General features: G+C 37.4%; 2 protein-coding genes and 1 pseudogene across 2 annotated transcripts; 2 read left to right on the forward strand and 1 right to left on the reverse strand.

Moving 5' to 3' along the window:
* The first annotated feature begins 935 nt into the window (after positions 1–935).
* Positions 936–6,976, forward strand: LOC137940723 (probable receptor-like protein kinase At4g39110). The gene is made up of 2 exons (XM_068785858.1): positions 936–969; positions 4,419–6,976. The coding sequence occupies exons 1-2, from the start codon at positions 936–938 to the stop codon at positions 6,974–6,976; spliced, it is 2,592 nt and encodes an 863-aa protein (XP_068641959.1).
* Positions 6,977–10,770: 3,794 nt separating this feature from the next.
* Positions 10,771–12,034, reverse strand: LOC137940724 (protein FAR1-RELATED SEQUENCE 3-like; annotated as a pseudogene).
* A 2,808-nt stretch (positions 12,035–14,842) lies between these two features.
* On the forward strand, positions 14,843–20,367 carry LOC137941270 (uncharacterized). The gene is made up of 5 exons (XM_068786600.1): positions 14,843–15,325; positions 18,168–18,318; positions 19,404–19,621; positions 19,708–19,881; positions 20,076–20,367. The coding sequence occupies exons 1-5, from the start codon at positions 15,113–15,115 to the stop codon at positions 20,160–20,162; spliced, it is 843 nt and encodes a 280-aa protein (XP_068642701.1). The 5' UTR covers positions 14,843–15,112; the 3' UTR covers positions 20,163–20,367.
* The last annotated feature ends 668 nt before the right edge of the window (positions 20,368–21,035 follow it).

A 21,035-nucleotide genomic window follows, 5' to 3' on the forward strand; every position in this document is an offset into this window, starting at 1 on the left:
CACGCTGGTGCTCTCATTCAGGAGGCCCAGGTGGCATAAGAAAATTCAGAGTAAAATCACTTCAAGTCGTATGACATTGCTCTTTAATCTAGTCAATTAACTCATTTTGGATGTTCGACACACTCCTATCTTCTATAAGTAGTGTCACTCCTATCTTTTATAGGTAGTGGGTCTATACGCTGTTTGGAAGTGTAATAATAAAAAAAACTCCTCCATCATCGTGTCCCTCCATAGGACAACGACTCTCAAGTAGTTGGAGTTATAAATATCAATTCATGGAGGTATAACATAGAGTTAGTATTAAACTCTTCCATCATACTGAATAACATAGATAGTGGATGTAGTAGTAAGTTCCTCCGTCATGGTGATGTAACATATACTGAGGCCACCTCTTCTTCAATAACAATGTCTCATCCAATGAGACATAATAACAACGGTTGTAATGGGTTTGGGACCATATAGCACAAACCAAAATAATCCTTGTAAAATTGACCCATGAAATAATCTAATGCACATATTTGTACCAAATAAGATGCTGACCAAGGAATAATTTGTAAATCTTCAAAAATAATAATCCAGCAAGAGAAAAATTTTATCGAGTCGCACTGAGTCAAATAGTAGATCAATATATCCGAGTCGTGGCAAAAATATGTATAAGATTTGGTCTACACATGTATACCAAGGCAGAAAACATAAGTGGCCCGAGTCAGGTTGACCCGGATCAATTTGACCTACTAAGTTAACCCGGACTGGGTTGACTCGGTTCGAGTTGGCTCAGCAGAATAGGACCATCCTCGGGTCAGCAGATTGTCGTTGGGTGAACTCTGGTCCGAGTCCAGGTCAGAACAGGTGGGCGACACAGATCTAATAAGTTTCCTAAGTTAGGAAACGTAAATATTTCAACAGTGTTTCTTCCTCCTCTTGGCGCCGAACAGATGGGATCTTCAAAAAAAAATTCCCCGAATCTGGACTCTTTCCAAATATCATCGGCAATATTAAGAACCTCCCCTATCATTTTTTTTTTTGAAATGTATACTTAATTTTATATATTTGACATATATTTTATTTAGTGTATTAAATGTAGGTTAAGCTCGAACTCAGTTAAAATTATTAGGCTCGAGTTCAAAATATTAAAATCAAGCTTGGCTTAAACAAGGTTCGGACCCAGTTGGATTTGATGCCACCCTTATTCCCAATTTTAAGTAGAGGGCATTCCCAACTTTATGTAAAATGTATGCATAATTTTATATAAATTTTATTTAACACATATTTTTTGAAAAGATTTCAATGTATGTTGGAGCATGAACTCGAGACTTGTATTTTTTGAAAAGTTTTAAATGAATGTTGAAGCTTGAGCTCGGGTCAAACTCGATTAAAATTATTAGACTTGAGCTCGATAACAATTTTAGGCTCGAGCCTAGGCTCGATACAAACTCGATTAAAATTATTATGCTTGAACTCGATAACAATTTTAGGCTCGACACAAACTCGATTAAAATTATTAGGCTTGAGCTCGAGAACAATTTTAGGCTCGAGCTCGAGTTCGCAATATTTAAATCAAACTTGGCTCGAACATAGGCAGGTTCGGGCTCGGCTCAAACATAGGCAGGTTCAGGCTCGGCTCGGCTCGATGCCACCCCTAGGTCCAACCATCTTTGTCCCAACTGCCACCACATATAATGGATGGGTTGCATGTAACTAAAGAGGGGTTATAGGCAACTAAAGAGCAACTATCTGAAACTCAGGAAGAGCAAAGAAATGTAAAGCATTGTGTTGAGGAGCAAGAAAATAAAATGAAGAACTAGAGATGTAGACTCAAGCCAACAACCACCAGATCCTCTCATAGATGGACTTTAGTTATCTATTGTTTTTGTATAATTTTTAATTTTATTTTATTTTTAAAATAATTTGGTATATTATAAATTTATTTTTTTATTTTTTTGTATAATTTATAATTTTTCTTAAATTTTGAAAATAAATTTGTACTTGTTTTATTTTATTTTAAATTTGTATTATTTTATGAATCATTGAACTGGGAAAAATAAAAACAATTGTTAACAAAATTTAAATTCACTAAAAAATATTTCTAAAAAATTGAACCAATTAAATTTAAATTTATTAGCAGAGATTTTTTTAAAACTTATGTCAACAAAATTCAAATTCTTTGGTAGAGATTTTAGAAATCTTCCAGCGAACGAGAGTTTTTTCCAACGAATTTTAGATTTGGTTGGCAGCATGATTTTAATTTTAAAATAAATAATACAATAATTTATAACCCTACCAATGAAATTCAGAATTCGTTGCATTAGGTCTCTACTAGTGAAGTTTGAAATTTTGCAGGTAGAGATTTATTTCAACGAATTTTGAATTTCTCTAGGGGAGATCACTACTTGCAGATTTGAGATTTCGCTAGCAGAACCCTCTACCAGGAGAAACTCGACAGTGAAAGCTGCCAACAGATTTTTGATTAACAAAAGTTTTTGCCAACTAAAATGAAACTTCTGCTAGTGAAAAATTAGTTGGCAAAAGTCATTTGTTCTGTAGAGTGATAACATCATACTTATAGGAAGCAATTGTACTTTGCTTACTCAGTTTGAACAACACTTAGATCAAGCCTTTTCCATTAAAGCTTTGGGACCTCTCAACATTTTCCTTGGCATACAAGTTCATCAATTTTCCAATGGACTTTTTCATAGTCAAACAAAATATTTTGTTGATATTTTCCATTGTGTCGAAATGGAATCTTATGCACCAATTGTCACACCCCATATCCCTTACACGAAGATTGATACCATAAGTCTTCCCTATGATGATCCTACCCATTGTTGAAGCATTGTTAACACCTTACAATACTTAATTCTCACCAAACACGATATATCATACTCTTTTAACTTAGTTGCCCAACCTATGCACTCTCCAACTAAGTTTCACTTCACCCCTAGTTAAACGAATACTTAGGTACCTGAGAGGCACTCCCAGCCATAACTTAGTCCTCACCAAGCCTTCCACCCTTGAAATTGTACCTTACTCTGATTTTGATTGGGGAGGTTGTTCTTTAACCGTACATTCCACAACAGGCTATGCTATTTTTCTTGGCCCAAATTCACTATTGAAGTCGAATACAAGCTCATGGCACAACATGTGTTGAGATAACTTACCTCCAACATCTTTTGCAAGATCTTCATATTTGTACCTCTTGAACTTCATTATTATTTTACGACAATCTTAGCATCACATATTTATCTCATAGTCTGTTTTGTCATTCTTGCATTAAACATATAGGGATTGACAATCACATTGTTTAGAAAAAAAACATTCATCTAGATACTTACAAATCAAGCATATTTTGACGACTATTGGTTAGCTTGCAAACATCTTCACCAAAACATTGTCTCAAAGTCATCTACAATTTATGACTACCAAGTTGTGTGTTTGACCCGTCTCGTAGCTCAGCTTAAGGGGGGATGTCAACCTTAAGCCATCTATGAATCAAATCCACCAGGGCATGAACATGTTCCCCCATGCTCAAGGATTGAAACATATGTCAAACAAACTAAAAATAAGTCACTCTCTCACTACAGCCAAAAACACAACTACAATCAATTCATCTCACATGCCAACAAGCACTCCACTTTGGGTCCACAGGATTTTCTCTCCTATAATTCAGTCATTCTTAGTGAAAAAATGTGAATGAAAGATACAAGGATGAGGACATTAGAGATAAATAGGACCTTAGAGAGATTAGCACTATTAGCACTATAATCTGTCTATGGTCTTAATAATGAAATGGTAATATCGAAATGTAAAAGAATTGAAACCACTCGCCTTGAATCATCTTCCAGATTAGCTAGGGCACAGTCCCAAGGCAAGTTCTGCCATCTGGAGTTCTCTTCCTCTTTCTCTCAGTAAGGAACGTGATCCACTTTTGAAGCAAGACGAGACTCGGACCGAACAGCGGGAGAACAGAAGCCGGTAGCCTGTCCTTTGCCGTCGAGTCCAATATTGATGTCCTCGACGGCGGGGGAGAAACACTGGCAGCAATTCCGGCCATTCTCTTATTAGAATTTATGAGTGTAAAAAGAGGGAAGATCTTAAAGCCACCTAGATGATTCCAAGTTCGTGAGCTAGCTTCCCGTGTCCGACAAGTTCGACCTAGTCCGCCTTGAGCGACGGAGACGGGAAGCTTCCTATTGGTCTCCAAGTCACGTAGTGACTAATTTCCACCCTACGTTAATGGAAGAGGATGTCTGTTTTATGCTGAAGGAACAGAGACAGACCGAGTTTTGGGGGCACCTCAATAACCAAATTTGGATGATGGCGAACACCCATTTGGAGGAAAGCCGGAGATCGGAAAGAACCCAGAGGGGATCCTACCCCTTTCCTCCCTAATATGAAAAAGAAAATGGGGTCCCTTCTCCCCGTTCTTTTCCGGTTACTATTCCTCTTACCTCTCCTCCTCGTCGTCCGTTCCGGTCCGTTCGTTCCTCCGGACAATTTTCTCGTCGACTGCGGCGCCTCCAGCAATGTCAATCTCCCCGATGGCCGCCTCTTCAAGTCTGACCGGGAGGCTTCCCCTTTTCTCTCCGCCAAGGACGACATCAGCGTCTCCGTCCCTGCCGATGAAGATACCACCTCATTGCCAATCTATCTCACTGCCAGGATATTCAGCCAGAACTCCATCTTTTCCTTCCCAGTCTCCACGGTCGGATGGCATTGGGTCCGTCTCCATTTCTACCCAATGAACAACACGGAATTTGATCTTACACGAGCTGTCTTCTCCGTATCCACTGACGACTTCGTCCTCCTCCACAGCTTCAACGCCGCTGACGGCTCTTCCTGGTTTGTTAAGGAGTACCTCCTCAACGTCACCAGCGAGAAGCTCTCCCTCCTCTTCTCCCCTATGAGGAACTCTGTTGCCTTCATCAACGCCATTGAGTTCGTTTCCGCCCCGGACGACCTCATCAACAACGTCGCCACTACCGTCGCCCCTATCGCAGAGTTCTCCGGCCTCTCTTCCAGCGCCTTCCAGACAGCCCACCGGGTCAACGTCGGTGGACCAGTGATCACCGCTCAAAATGACTCTCTTGGCCGTACTTGGGATACCGATACGCAGTATCGCACCGGGAACTCCACTGGCAAGGTCATCTCCGTCTCGCCCAACATTATAAAGTACCCGGAAGGGTTCTCGCCCTTGATCGCAGGCAACTGGGTCTACGCCTCTGCAGTCGAGATGGCAGATGCCCAGGTCACCAAGCCAAACTTCAACATAACTTGGAACCTCGACGTCGATCCCGCATTCGGCTACATGGTCCGGCTCCATTTCTGCGACATAGTTAGCAAGTCGCTGAACGATCTCTACTTCAACGTCTACCTCAACGGAAAAATGGCCATCTCCGGCCTTGACTTATCCACAATCACGTCGGACTTGGCGGTGCCGTACTACAAAGACTTCGTTCTCAACGCGTCCATGGTTTCCGAGGGAATTACGGTTCAGGTCGGGCCAATGAACGAAAACACAGGGAAAGTGAACGCCATATTGAACGGGGTGGAAGTTTTAAAGATCAGTAATAAGGTGGGTAGCCTGGATGGAGAGTTCGGCGTCGGCGGCAGGGCGGAGTCAGGCTCGTCGAGTCGCGGCACCGTCGCGGCAGTGGGGTTTGCCATGATGTTCGGAGCTTTCGTTGGCCTAGGTGCAATGGTGTTCAAGTGGTCCAAGAGACCTCAAGGTTGGGAGAAGAGGAATAGTTTCTCTTCATGGCTGCTCCCTCTCCACGCCGGCCAATCGACCTTCATGACCAGCAAGAGATCGTATGTGGGATCACACAAGAGCGCAATGAATTTCTACTCCTCTACCCTTGGTCTCGGCCGGTACTTCTCCTTCTCTGAGTTGCAAGATGCGACCAAAAACTTCGACGAGAAGGCCGTGATCGGTGTGGGAGGATTCGGTAATGTCTACCTGGGCGCGATAGTTGACGGTACCAAGGTCGCCGTGAAGCGCGGGAATCCTCAATCTGAGCAGGGAATAACGGAGTTTCAAACGGAGATTCAGATGTTGTCCAAGCTCAGGCACCGGCACTTGGTCTCCTTGATTGGTTACTGCGACGAGAACTCGGAGATGATTCTGGTGTACGAGTACATGGAGAACGGACCGTTCAGAGATCATATCTACGGCAAAGACCTGCCACACTTGTCGTGGAAACAGCGGTTGGAGATCTGCATTGGCGCTGCCCGAGGACTGCACTACCTACACACCGGAGCGGCGCAAGGAATCATCCACCGCGACGTGAAGACGACCAATATCTTGCTGGATGAGAACTTCGTGGCAAAGGTAGCTGACTTCGGTCTGTCGAAGAATGCACCGACGGTGGAGCAGACCCATGTCAGTACAGCAGTGAAAGGGAGCTTTGGGTACCTTGATCCGGAGTATTTTCGGCGCCAGCAGCTAACGGACAAGTCCGATGTCTACTCATTCGGTGTGGTACTTTTGGAAGCTTTGTGCGCTAGGCCGGCACTCAATCCGGCGCTACCAAGAGAGCAGGTGAATCTGGCCGAATGGGCAATGCAGTGGAAGAGGAAGGGGCTGTTGGAGAAGATCGTCGATTCTCACCTCTTGGGCGACATAAACCCCGACTCAATGAAGAAGTTCGCAGAGGCCGCTGAGAAATGTTTAGCGGAGCATGGAGTGGATAGGCCTTCTATGGGAGATGTGCTCTGGAACCTCGAGTATGCTCTGCAGCTTCAGGAGGCGGCTCTTCAAGCGAAAAGCGAGGAAGACAATTCCTCATCGCCAACGTCCATCACAGCCACACCCGTCGAGCGTACTCCCCAACCTCAGCTGCCGGCGAATACAGATTCCGCCGAAGAAGACAATCGCGCTGCTAGTCACCAAGTGGCTCCCGGGCCTGTGGTAGATAATTCAGGTACAGCAGTTGCAAACGAGGTGTTCAGTCAACTTGGTGGGATTAAGGGGAGGTAAAGACCATTTCAAGTTAAGGACGCGATGAAGAAGAAGAAAGAAGATTGGAGAGTGAGCTTCTGGATAGAAATCATTGATGTTTGTATTTGAGGATGGTTTTTTTCATCCTGTACCAAGCCTGAGCTTGTATAATTTGGGTGTTCTTTATAATAGTATTACGTTATAAGTAGTATCTTAGCAGCAATGAGATTGACAGGCAAATCCCTTAGCTGATGATCGTCTTTCACGGTGATGGTGATTCATCGAACGAGAGAGTCTAGCTTCCCCAGTGAATTTTCTGCTGCAACCATGATGCAGATAGCTCTTGATCTTTTCTCCCCTTGGTACTCAACCTTCCCAAGAAGTCAGATTAGTCACATCTCTCTTTTCCCTCTTCTCTATATATCATGTCCATGTTTTTCTCACTAATAAAATAAAAATAAAACTGAAAAAAGTATTATTTGAACACTATCGCCAAAGAGACAATATTGATGTGAGTTTAAAGATGAAGTAAACAAGAATTGGTGTTGTTGGCTAATTTCTCAGTTGCATTATTTCTTTTGGTCACTCTTAATTTTAGAATTCATTGTTATGAGTTGATGTTGTTGATTTGAGTAAAAAAAAATTAGAAGAATTATACATTAAATCTTCACTGTTTATAGCAGTATCACACTATTGATTACGGTGTTTTGCTATTAATTGTGGTGTTACACTGTTTTTTTTTTTTTTTTTTTTGTAGTGTTACACTATTTTTTCATGGTATTATTACGTTTTCTCATTTAATTGGGGTTCTATAAAGAAGCCTCTATGGAATTATATTAAGATAACCAGGCAACCATTTATATTGCTTCAAATCTAGTCTTTCATGAAAGAACAAAACATATTGAGGTAAATTGTTATTTTATATGGAAGAAATTTCAAGCTGGTATCTTATCTCTCAATCATGTTTCATCTCAAGGACAGGTGGCAGACATACTTATGAAACCAATCACATCCAAGATTCGGACTACTATATGTGGGAAATTGGGTTTCTATGGTGTTTTCTCTCTCCCAGTTTGAGGGGGAGTGTTGGAAGTTAAGATTGAAGTATAGTGGCATGATGTAATTTACCTTTGATTTTTGTCCCTTTCTCTCCCTTCTTAAGGTGGGTAATGATGTAATTATTATTTTTCTCATTAATATAAATACATTGGGGTGGAAGGGGCGTCACTTAACCTAATCCTCCTTCCCTCATCTCTCGAACCTTCTCTCAACTTCAGACTCTCTCTTCTCTTCTCTCACTCTTCTTCCTCTCATTTCTCTTCTCCCTCCTTTACCTCACTTTCGACTTCTTCTTCTCTCTTGTGCTGATTATCTATGGTGTTATCATGGGATACTAAATCCAACAATTGTTTACTCCAAATCCCTCAAATACTACAATTTGTTATAAAATATTGTAATTTGAAAGTAAATACCACAATGTCTTTGATTTTTCTTATGAATAGTATTAAGAATTTTATTTCCTTTTTTATGTTTAATAGTTGATATTTACACAAGATAGTTGTTTACCATAAATGGCCTAAAACATGGCAACATCTATCAAAACATTGCAATTTGAAAGTAAATACCATAATTTGGAAGTAAATACTACAATTCTTTCGTTTTTGAGAGTGAAAGAGTTTGATGTTTCAATGCTCATTTTGATGTAAAATCAAAGATATTTACACGAGAAGACTCTCTATTATAGTTCAAAGCACTAACATTCACCCAACCATTTGTTTATTGTTAAGGGCCTGATATACCAAAATTTTCTATGAAGTACTACAATTTGAAATTAAATACCATAATGTGAATGGACTTTATCTACTATGAAGTTGTTATAGGTGAAAATTATTGAGATTTTGCTCAATCTTCTAAGGTGAAATGCCTCAGTTTCATAGTTAAAGTTCAAAGTTAGAATATATGCATCACACTATGATAATAATGAGTTGTTTACCCACACCATCTATAAAACACCATAATATGTGACTAAAATACTACGAAGTATATGTAAAATACTTCATAGTATAGGCAAACCACACTCAAAAAAATGCATGAGCAAAGAAACCTACAAGAATAGACCTTCAACCCATTTTGGAAAATCATTTGAGTTCTTCTATCAATAATTTTAATAAAAAGGTAATTAAACATGTTGAACTAGACTTGAAAGCATAGCCAATTCTATAACTATAGAACAAGTGTTAATGTTGCCTCCCTCTAGCAGCACTATTGATTTTCAGTACATTATTAAAAAAATAATTTATTACTTTGCAATAATGTGTTGTAGCAACTCAAAAAAGTTAGATGAAAGGATCACACAGGATGAAGCCATTAGTGAGAAGTAAAGAGTTGAAAGAAAACACTACAAAAGATATATAGAATAAATATACCTAGAAGGCATGCAACATAAAAACAAAAGTATCAAGTACATGTTGTTCATCCTCCCATGAACAAGTTCCCCTCACTCCCCTCCTACAAGATAGGCAACAAAAATCCAAAAACAACATTCAAGGCCTTGCAATGTATTAATCATGGAGATAGTAACCTAAAAGTTGATTAAATTGGGTTACCTACCAATTCAATAATTTTGAACCCATAAATGTCTAAACTTCAACCAAATTTAGTATTGTATCAACTACAAAGAGGTTCAGTTGTTGAGACCATTTTTTACCTTCTTTGTTCCATAAAACAAAATGATATGCTATGAAAGAAGCTTTTGTTGACTACTTTATGAAAAAAATTATATGTAACTCAATTCTAGACCATGCCTCTAGATGTAGCAAAAACTTCTTGATGAGAACATCACATGTAAATACATTTGTTTGATCATTTGTGAGAATGCTCTCATAAGAGATTACTAATTTCTTAGAGAAATCTTACTTGTGATCTAGCTAAGCTGAGTTACTTGTAACCTCTGTAATATGTAAATTGGTTGAACATACCTTGTTAAAGATATAATCCTTATCAATGAAGTTCAAACTTGAGAAGTATGGTCTCCAATGTCATTAGAAAATGTTGAGTAATTAAACCAATTGGACCAGTCACCACCACAACAATGACGGGTTGTCATGAAAATTATACAACACCTATGAAATATATAGTAATATGATTTATATTTATTATTATCCAAATAATTTGAGTCATTGTAGGTTATGAACGAGGACACCAATTTAGTTTCATGCAATTTTACAAAGATGAACACTAAGGAAAAAGCTAAAATGTCACAATTAGTATTCCTTAATGAAATGTTTTGGAAAGCCTAATGTGCCACGGGTGATCCTTTGAGAGTGGTTTTGATCAGTTCTTAGAAATTGCACATTACTCATTGGCAGCAATGAATCGTATTTGCATTTCTCTTACTTGTAGAAATTTTAAGAGAACTCTTGATTCTTATTGTTTGAAGAACACCACAGGGTGTATTTTCCCCCATTATCATTCTCATAACACCAACACTTGGGCACATTGCTTCGACATTTTGTGTGACATTCTCTACACTGTCTTAAATAATACTTGTTAAATGTGTAGAAGAACCCTCTTTGCTTATCTTTTTTTTTTGTTTTATATATATCTGCCATAAGCTTCTTAATAGCTTCGGCAACATGAAAAAATCTTTCCAAACTTGATGGCACATGTGTTTAGTTTCATGGCATTCTAACATAATTCCATATAACGATGGTCCATCACTGCATGAGGGTATAGTTTTGTTGCATGTTCACTAACATTTACAATGTTACTTGACTTTGAATTCTTACGCCATCTCCTTTATAGGTACTAGGGGTCGGGTGCAATATATTTTTTCACTTGTGAAGTTGTAAGATATGGCAACAAAGAATTCCAATAGACTCAAATTTACTACAACTATATTGCACATTGTTGTCATTATTATTGATCTTCACTATGTTGTCACAATAATATGTATGATCGATAACTTAAACATACTAAAAATATCCATCATCTTTCATATGTTTGGGTTCAGTATAAGCAACAAAAGCTTGCCTAAGAAGTGGACAAGGTGCAACCAACATAGGTGCATTATTAATTGATTTGAAATCCTCTTTCAACTCATCATGATGGCGACTTTCAACTAACCTTTCAAATTGCTCAAAAATCATACTTGGTCTAGTTTTGAATTCAAGTATCCCCTTATGAGATAAGCGTTCACTTCATTGTGTATTCCTCATATTTTGTACAAAACATATGTCTTCCATACATCATGCCCACTTATACTTCTCTTTGATATCTTTTGTAGCCACCCTAAGGTTCTACTTTTCAAGCATTTTATCCTCATCATGTTCATACTCAAAAAATGCACTTGTTAAAATCATTTTTAAAAGATGGTCGACTACTGAAAATACTCAAAAAAATATTTTATGACATTTTAATTGATTTGTCATATGAAAAACTGATGATTCATCTTTGCCATATGTGGTTATTGACTTTGTCATGGCTGCACTTTGATTAATAAGTATGATCTTTGGTTTTTTTCGACCCAATGCTTGAATAAAAATATCAAATAACCAAACAAATGAGTTAGTTGGTTCATCATATAATAAAGCTCCACTGAAGACTATATATTGTTTATGGTTATTCACATCAAGGAATAGTGTAAATGCTCTCTTGTAGTTGTTTATTTTGTATGTCATGTCAAATGATATTACATCACCAAATAGCCATAATCAACAATAGATCTACCTTCTGACGAAAAAATGTTGGTAATTTGCTAATCTGCATCTAGCTAAAAATAATAGAAAAATGAAGGATTTTTCCATAGTAGCTTCTTGAAATACTCTAATATTGATGCTTCTCACTAGTAATTTTTTAGATCCATATGAAAATAACCTAATGCAATTCTGCAACTGGCTTGTATACTTCAAAGTTCAAAAGATGTTTTTGGTGCAAGTCCTATTAAGCTAGCAATATCAATTTGAGCAACTAGAACATTGGATATGGTTCTTTGAGACCTCAAAAGATAACCTTTTTTGGAGTCATTAGCTCATGATTGTGGTGTGTCTCAAACTTCTTCACCTTATATTTTGAATTTCTATGGAGAACAACTTCCATTTTTTTAGAACGCCTAGTTCTTGTTTCTAAATGTATAAACTTGACTTTATCTTTTTTTCTTTGATCACGAAATTCTCCTTTTGAATGAATGAATATCCTACGCATTGGAAAACCATCTTTTGTCCTTTGGTGGGTGTTCTTGCAAACACCAAACCCTTTACAACATGCATATTTATCATAAAATTCATATTCATCATCAATCGATTTAAACTCCATACTTTATTATGGTTCACAACATTCAATTAATTGGGGAGGACTATGTGGTTCTTTTTCATGAATGTGCTCCATATCCTAGAAATATAAAAGAATAGAAAAAATTTACATAATCAAAATCCATCAGATACAAAAAAAAAAAACACTTAGATGAAATATTAACTAAACAATGAGACTGCAATAATTGATATTACTAAGGCAATTCTTACAAATTAAAATATGCATGGTAAATAACTTGCATTTAGAAATTAATACTAATGAGAATCAACCGGTCTCTAAAAGCATTGCTTCTATTGTCACTTGTGAGAAGAGCATGGTGAGGCAAAATCGGTGATTATGAGAGAAAATAGGTATATTAACTTCCTAATTAGAATTTTTTTTAATAACATGCATATTAGTAAATATTATACTAATATACAAACAAATCAAGTAAAAACAAAAGAACAAACTTAAGATCAGTACAAGCTCAATTTCTTTACTATTGATTTATCGCTACTAAAGATTTGACAAATTTTATGAAGGGATAATCTTATGTAGGGTATTTTATGTTAGAACTTATGACTAAAGTAATATCTTATTTGAATGTATCGTATCAATAATAACAAAGACATATGACTTAGGTATTTCTAAACTATAAGCATCCATCTAGATAGTTTTCTAAAAAAACTGAGCTCTAAACTTAAAAAGCTTCTCATCCTCTACTGTAATTAGAGAGTTCATGTGAACTATTACTAGTCTTCTTTATTTTCCATTATGTTGAAACGCTCTACTATAATATCATACGATCTTTTTACTTCTTAAAATGATGATAAAGATGTTATCCATAATTTTTTTGAATGAAATAGAAAGCCAGTAGGAGCTAAGAATAGATGCATACCAAAGACCAATGGTATTCTCCTTATCATTATTAGAGTTGTGTGAAACGATCGTTGATGGTTACATGAATCCCAATCCTCTATTTCTCTCTTTCATTTATTAGCTCTTCTTCTCTTTGAACTTTAGTCAATTTGTGCCTTCTTCTTTAAATCAGAGTTTCCAAAAATAAAAAACAAACTCGCATATTCATTCTTCTTTAAAATAGAGCTTTTAGAAAGACCAACCTGTCTATTCAAATCCTTTTTTTCATTATGAATTTTGAGTTTGTTTTATATCCTTGCCTACATCTTCTCGCATTGATATGGTGGACTAAGTATTTGAGCCTGTGTTGGGTCGATGCTATTTTGAGAAGAGCAAAGACGAAAGATGTATGTGACAGGAAGAAGCTAACAAAAATGAGAGCCAGTGGAAGGACTTGCAGTAGGAGCTTTTGGTTGAAATTTTTTAGAAGCTTCACCTCGATCGACAATGATAGAAATCGTTCACCGAAACAAAACTCAAAAACTCTATAAACAAAAAGAACAAAAAGATCACAGGAATAAGATACTTTTACTATTAAAAAAAATTGGTCCTACTTTAAGGGAACAGTTAAGAAAATCAATCATGGTAGACTTAAATTTTAAATTATTTTATGATATTTTCCTGTTAGAATTATCTTTTATATAAAACTTTTTCCATTAATCTATCAACCAACATCCACCTTCAAGAAATCTGCAATCCAATCAAGTTCAGGTGGTATTTATTTAAAGTTATGATGATTAAGGTACAGTTTAACATATAAACATAGACATATATCCAACGTCTCTCCTTGCCCCTAGAGAGACAAAATAGATGAAAACGAATGTACACCACGACTAGAGAATGTCCTGCTGATTAGAAGTTGTCTTTTAGCCATTGTAGAGCTCCATTGGCAACTGATATGCAAGATGACCCACATAAACAAATTACATGATTTTGCGAACCCTACTAGGAAAGAGAACTTAAGAAGTGAGAAACATACTCTTCGTAATTTAAGAAGCTACTGACTATATCCCAGAAGGGGCCGAAGCTTGTAAAATTTAAAAATTAAGGAGAAGAAGAGAGAGGAGTAAGAAAGAAGAAAAAAGGAGAGAAGAGAGAAGGCAGCATGAAAGCTGCAACACTCATTAGGGGTCAGAACTCAACCCCTAACATCTTTTATTCATTCACTTAAGCAATATTATATGAAAAGATTAATATACTCCTCCATCTAAACACTTAACTCCTTAGTGATTCTATATCTTTCTAAAACTCAATTCAACTCCACTTAAACTACAAACTCACTAAACCTAAGATGGGTGTATGCAAAGTTGGAACCAAGGCCTATCAAAAAATGATTAGCCACCTAAAAAGGCCAATTGGTCAACCTAATAACCCTTCAACATTTCTCAATGTAAGACTTTTCCACTCAGCACTCCCCTGATGCCCGAGTTCACACACAACGGGCCTGAGACGTGAGTACAAACTCCTAAAAGAGCCCACAATACACACTCAAATATTAATCAGTCTATGCAAGCTCGTGGCAATCATGTGCTCCTTCATCACTCCAATGAAGTAAATCACGGCTCTTTTGCCCTTCTCACCGAAAAAGCTGTTATCAGTATAGACAGGCGCCGAAACTTAAAAGTTATTACATCAGAAATATTTTTTTTATTTTTTAGTAAGACATTAACGGGGATTGGTGGATGTCTATGAAAGAAGGAAAAGTAGCAGGTGGCGAAAAAGGGTAAAAACGACAAGAAACTCTTAACCCTCTCAGAGGAAATGGCAGACGGAACCAAAGAAAGAGGAAGATTAATCGGAGGAAGATTGGAGAAGAAGAAATAGTCGCTAAGATTTTGGAAATCGCATTATCGAATGTTCGCATGCATGGGCGAAGAGAGAGAACAATAGGGGAAACATTGAAATCGTCGCCGGAGGAGGAGGGATCGTAGAGATCGCCGCCGCCACGCCTGAGGACCAGAGGAAACCATGTCTGCCATAGTGTGCGGAAAGAGATCGTTCTTCGAAGACCTTCACCACACCCCTCCCCCAGTCTCGTCGAAGAGGCTCCGGTGCTCGTCCTCCCCAATCCGATTATCGCCCTCTCGGGCCCACCTCTCTCCCAACTCCCCCTCCTCTCCTGCTTCACCGTCTTCCCCTCTAGCTCATCTCGTTTCTCTCTTTCCAGACATGGACAAGCAGGTGTACCTCTTTTCCTACGTATTCTTCTTTAATTTGATTTATATATTGCTTTCCACAGCACTTGTTTGTTAGGTATTAGGATTTGGAATTTGGTTAAGCGAATTCGAACTTCTAATTTACAGTCGAATTTTGTTTATTTCTTCCAATTTATCTGTTGTTCTGAATTTGTCTATTCTTTAATGGGGGTTAGAGTATGGAGCATTTCCTGGGCAGCGCTGAAAAAATAAAGAAAACAGAAAAGCAAAGATCTGAAATGGGAAATCAAAGTTTCGATTGATAAGAGATGTTCAACATGATGCGCTGTTTCTATCGTGATTGAGCATGCCGATATTGACCGGCTCTATATTACTTCGTAAGTTTTGTATAAAGTCTAAAGAATTTGCTTTCTCTTGAGGATAATCGATTCCTCTGGCACAGGATTTTTGAGTTGCTTGTGGGCATCTAGATCGCTCTCAAGGTAGTCGTGCGCCAAGATGACCAATTGCCCGTAGCACCAGTTTTTGTTGGCTTGCTTTGAGGTGAAGACTGGTCAAGATGCTAAGCTTTAATCTGAGCTGCACAATGCACCATTCTAATTCACTTTGTAAAACATAGTTGCGGCATAGAGTTATAGTATGTAGCTCAGGACCACACACACCAACCTTTTATGTCTTTGTCCATATTCAACCTTTAAAAAAATAAAATTTAATATTTAATATTTAGTATGTATATATGGAAGGTCTATGTTAAAGCACTCTTTTGAATCTATTTTGTCTCTCTGTCATGAAATATAAAAAGCAACAAAAAAACTTCTTAAAAAACAGTTACTGAAGTATATGTCTATTTACCTAAGGCCGTTTGGTCTGATGGTATTCTCTTTACAACCAGGAGCGTCAGGTCGCGACTTCGAATCGCACCACGCCCTCTCAAAAAAAGTATATGGCTATTTCATTTTGGTTGTATTGAATTTCCCTGGGCATTTTATATCTTGCTATCTGCTTACAAGAATCAAGTATAACGGGTTATGATGTTTCTATAAGTTGTAATTGACCAATCTCATATCAATATTCATTTGTTTTGTAGAGGTTGTTACTGTTTTTTGGTTTGCATTCACTTCCTCTTGTGACTATTAGCTTTTGTTGGCTATGATATAAATGACATAATAATAATGAAACATATTTAAGTCAAAAACTTTTTTAGTCAATGTTTAATTATTCGTATATTGACAACACAAGTTCAGGCTTACATGTACTGCATGAGGATGATGATGTGATCTTTGTCAATAGTGATCTTTTGTGCTTATGGTTTTGCTAGAGAAAAGTCATGAGTGAGTAGTACCACTAGTGAAGTCGTTTTTTGTTAATGTAGATTACACGTGCCTTTCTCCTAGTGAAATTTGAATCCAACCTCAAGTTAAAAACCCTTCCATGTGGCCATTGAACCAAAGGCTCAATGCTCACCAACTACCAAAAATCTGCATCAATATGATTCCTGCTGGTAATGGTGGGAAATAACATTTTGCGTGCAATTTTGAAGTGGTGATTGACTATTGTTTTGTCGTCCATGTGGACGAGGCCTCTGCTGTAGAGATTTAAAGAGCCTTGCTGGAGGCTTCTTTTCAATAAAACATTCATTGCCTAAAAAAAAAGGCATTCATAGAGCCATTACAGCACTAAAATGGATTTTGAGGCACATGTATCTTTCTTTTAATCTAGTCATTACTAATTCCCATCTTCTTGGAATCAGCCTGATCAAGTCAATTTTATTCTTGGGTACCATTATATTGTGCCCATTGACAACTTGTTTGCTGTCTCTCTCTCTCTCTCTCTCTCTCTCTCTCTCTTCAAGCAAGATCTTGGAGGAGTGTTGTAAATTAGACATGCTTCCAATATCTACTCCAAGTTCAATTGCCTATTCAATCTTTCATGATATTGATATTCCGGGTGGTGGTGGTGGTGGTGGTGGTGGTGGTGGTGGGGGTGTTCTAGTTAGATACCTTGCCCTATATGCAAGATTTTCTGTTCAAATCTCACTATGTAGGTTCAAAAGTCAAAACCAAAATCTGGTTTGCTATCAGGAGCTGCACCTTCTTAAGAAGTTGAATAGACAAGAGAATTATATAATGGCTTTCCATGATGTTTTAATCAACAATGAAAAAGGACACATTAATGTTGAATTTTACTGCATGAACAGTTCTTGTGTGTTTGTTAATAATGTTGTATGTGGGTCACCTTACAGACTCCAGAACTGGCATATCCATAACAATAGATAGATGTGATGAAGGGTTCACTCTTAATTGCCAAGGGTAGGGAAAAAGAGAAAAGGAGTTAGTTTCTTTACAGGGATAAATATAAAATATCCAGGAGTTACATTTCTTATGTGGCTATCAAGTTCTACAGCATTTACTGGAATAGGGTTTGAGCCTTACCAGGCTTGGGCGGTTCGGCTCTATATCTTTTGTAATGGAAAGACCATGAGAAAATTACAATTTCTTTTCAAAATCATCTACATAAAAGCTAGAATGCATTTTAAGATAGATGGTGCAACGGAACTCAATGGCTTTGTGATGTTTTCTTTGTTCTTTTCTGGAATTATTTGTGGGCAAGGGTAAGTAATAGATAAACGGAGATGTTATGTATAAGCTTCATATGGGGGGAAGACTACTTATTTTGATAGCACACAATCTTGCCTGTTTTTCCTAAAAATTATGCTTAGAGACAAGTACCAAATAATTGGGGACTCTTTTGCTTTCTCCATGTTACAGATTATGTTGTTGTATTGAATATTTGGACCTGCTCGTCTTAATGGGTCAGACCAGAGGTGCAGGTCAGTTCTAATTTGTGTCTGTTTTGTCCAATTGCAGTTTCTTGAGAGAGCTCTTGAAGCAAGTGGAAATGATTTGGATTCTGCCATTAAGAGTCTGAATGAACTTCGTTTGGGATCTTCTAAAGGAAACTTAATCGATGGCAAACTTGATACGGAGATTGGAGCAAATATTCTGCAAACACCACCTGGTATGTCTCTGATCATGCTTAATAGCCTTTTTTTTTTTTTTTTTTGAATTATTTTTAAGTGATAAGACCACTAGGTTGGACCTATATCAGCTGTGTCTATACTTAGATTTAAACATTATGTCATCTTGTATTTAAGCTTTGTTCTCATATTATATGTCTAAGCTTAAACGGGGCTGCATTTTAAATCAAGGTAGTCCCTGATTTTGTCTACATTTACTTTTTGTTTTTTATTGAATAATTTAGTTCCAAGGGTGGATAAAAGGTTTTATGCCCCCAAAACAAGGCCTTTTATGCTGTTAATTAAAAAAATGAAAGAGGAAAGGGTGACATCTTCATCATTTAACATTATATGGAGTATAAAATGTTAGATTGTCCAACAATTTGAGCAGTTAAAAACTTATTTTGCGGCTTGGGGCCGCGAGCTGCATGGATGTCTTGTATGAGGCAGTTATTGCTTAATCATGCACTCTGAGATGGGGAAGGTTATGGCATGGACTGTCTTTGCTTATATATAAATTGAAAAGGTGAGTTGATTTTATTAAACAAACAAAGAGAACCAACTGCCTTTACTCTTTTAAGGCCTGATAACGTAACCAAGTTTTTACTGTTTACAATTTTGAAAAACATGAGTAATTTTAACTTTCTTTACCAGATCTGTTGACATTTGGAAAATAATATGCACAGAATGGCTATAAAAGTGAAAATAATATATTGCCAAATTTGTAGTTACTGTCTGGTGGATATCCAATATCCAATAATCTGGTCTCTCCCTCTCTCCCTCCCCTTCTTCTTCTTCTTCCCCTTCTTCTCTATTCTTCTCAATTCTCCCATTTCTCATTCCCAATTCTTCTCCTTTCTCTCGATTTTCTTCCTTTCTCTTTCTAATTTCAGCAATTAATCGATATCCGATACGAAAATTAAAATTCAAGCCTCGTCACATATTTGTTCCGCATCACTGTCATTTCCTGGCTCATGTAAAACACTTGAATCTGTATGTTTCTCTCCCGAAAAGAGGAATATATTTTCTTTTCCATATCAGTTTGCCATTTGTTACATATAGTCAGACTGATGGATAGAATCTGCAGGTGTAGAAGCTATTTCCACAGAAGATGCTTCGCCTGTACCCACTTCAGAAGACCTCTTGCCTTCAGACGGTTCTGAATGGGTTGAGTTGTTAGTAAGAGAAATGATGAATGCATCTGACATGGATGATGCCAGGGCTCGGGCTTCTCGGGTACTCCAAGTGCTTGAGAAATCTATCGTGGCTCATGCAGGTGCTGAGGCTGCACAAAACTTCCAAAAGGTTGTTTTTCCTGTGTATCATATATGTTTATTCTTCTTAACTGGTTCTGCCTTATTGTTACTTAGAATCTTTGTTCTCTTTATCAGGAAAATATGGTACTAAAAGAGCAAGTAGAAGTACTCCTCCGTGAAAATTCTATTCTTAAGCGAGCAGTGGCAATTCAGCATGAACGTCAGAACGAGTATGATGAGAGGAGCCAAGAATTGCAGCAGTTGAAGCAATTGGTTTCTCAATATCAGGAGCAGTTGAGAACACTTGAGGTATGCTTTTCTTTCATCCAAAGGAATTGCACCATCTTGCTTCTTTCTCTCTATCCAGCAGTGTTAACCATCTTGTTCCATTTGCGGAATCATACCAAGAAAGGCTGGAGATGAATGGTGTCTCCTGAAAGTAGGTTTCTCTTATGTCATTTGCATGTGTGCCATTTTTTCTCTAATTCATTGGCATGCTGCAGGTAAACAATTATGCTTTGACAATGCATTTGAGACAGGCCCAGCAGAGCAGCTCTATTCCTGGGACGTTCCATCCGGATGTCTTTTAGGGAGCATAGCTCAAATAGTAAGTAGCAACAGAAATTAAACTTGCTGTAGGGCTGTGTGCTTGTGCAACTCTTGTTGTGGGTCTCTTCATTTTGGTGGGTGGATCCATCAAAATTGTAATAATCGTTCACGTTACGTTATGATGTTGCACCTTTTTATTTAAATTTGTTTTATATACAGACGGTACAACTAGTTAATTGACCACAATGGAAAGAGCTCCAATGAACTGCTAAATCATAATTATGATTCAAATTATTAAATTAGATGCAATCAACAAGGATTAGGTTAAAACAACAGATCTGAAAATAAGAGCACAAAGTAACTAGTTGAATCAAATCTCAGGTTATGTCAACCATGATTTCATTATTTCTGAGAAGGTTTTTTATACGACTTTGAGCTGTAGATTGCAAAGCCAGTCAACATTATATTGTAACAGTTGTAGTGCTACAATTATGACTGTCAATAAGTCCACTTTATATTGTGATAGTTGTAGTGCTCCAATTACGATTGTTAGTCTATTCTTCAGAATTAGTCAAAGCCTATTGAATTTAACTGTTTTTTTAATTGTGAAAAGGATTGTCACAAAATATCAAACAGATTAAACTCACAAATATGAAAAAAAAAACTCCTTTCTCTTATCCATTTTTAATAACGTTATTTATTTTAGAATAATAATATCATAAGGACATCATCATAGTTTAGTCAACTTGACTCAGGAGATGAATTTTAGTTGCATTATTCAGTTCATGTCCTGAGGTCGTCATGGAGAGCCGGACTTCAAGTCATGTACATGACTAACATGACTTCGAAAATCATGTCCAAGGTGTAAGTGACGGAATGTGGTTTTCGCCCATATTTGTCATTCATTCACATGA

Source organism: Aristolochia californica, unplaced genomic scaffold (genome assembly GCF_029961685.1).
Source record: "Aristolochia californica isolate CCGP_79_NKW_82.1479 unplaced genomic scaffold, dmAriCali1.0.hap1 SCAF_9, whole genome shotgun sequence".
Taxonomy (NCBI): Eukaryota; Viridiplantae; Streptophyta; class Magnoliopsida; order Piperales; family Aristolochiaceae; genus Aristolochia; species Aristolochia californica.

What these genes read in the sequence shown, in the direction of transcription:
- LOC137941270 (XM_068786600.1), top strand. Translation starts at nt 15,113, where the DNA reads ATGTCTGCCATAGTGTGCGGAAAGAGATCGTTCTTCGAAGACCTTCAC. An exon ending in TATTCTGCAAACACCACCTG is followed by an intron (nt 18,319 to 19,403) that starts GTATGTCTCTGA and finishes TAGAATCTGCAG; the next exon opens with GTGTAGAAGCTATTTCCACA. An exon ending in CTGCACAAAACTTCCAAAAG is followed by an intron (nt 19,622 to 19,707) that starts GTTGTTTTTCCT and finishes TCTCTTTATCAG; the next exon opens with GAAAATATGGTACTAAAAGA.
- LOC137940723 (XM_068785858.1), top strand. Translation starts at nt 936, where the DNA reads ATGGGATCTTCAAAAAAAAATTCCCCGAATCTGG. An exon ending in AAAAAATTCCCCGAATCTGG is followed by an intron (nt 970 to 4,418) that starts ACTCTTTCCAAA and finishes GGTCCCTTCTCC; the next exon opens with CCGTTCTTTTCCGGTTACTA.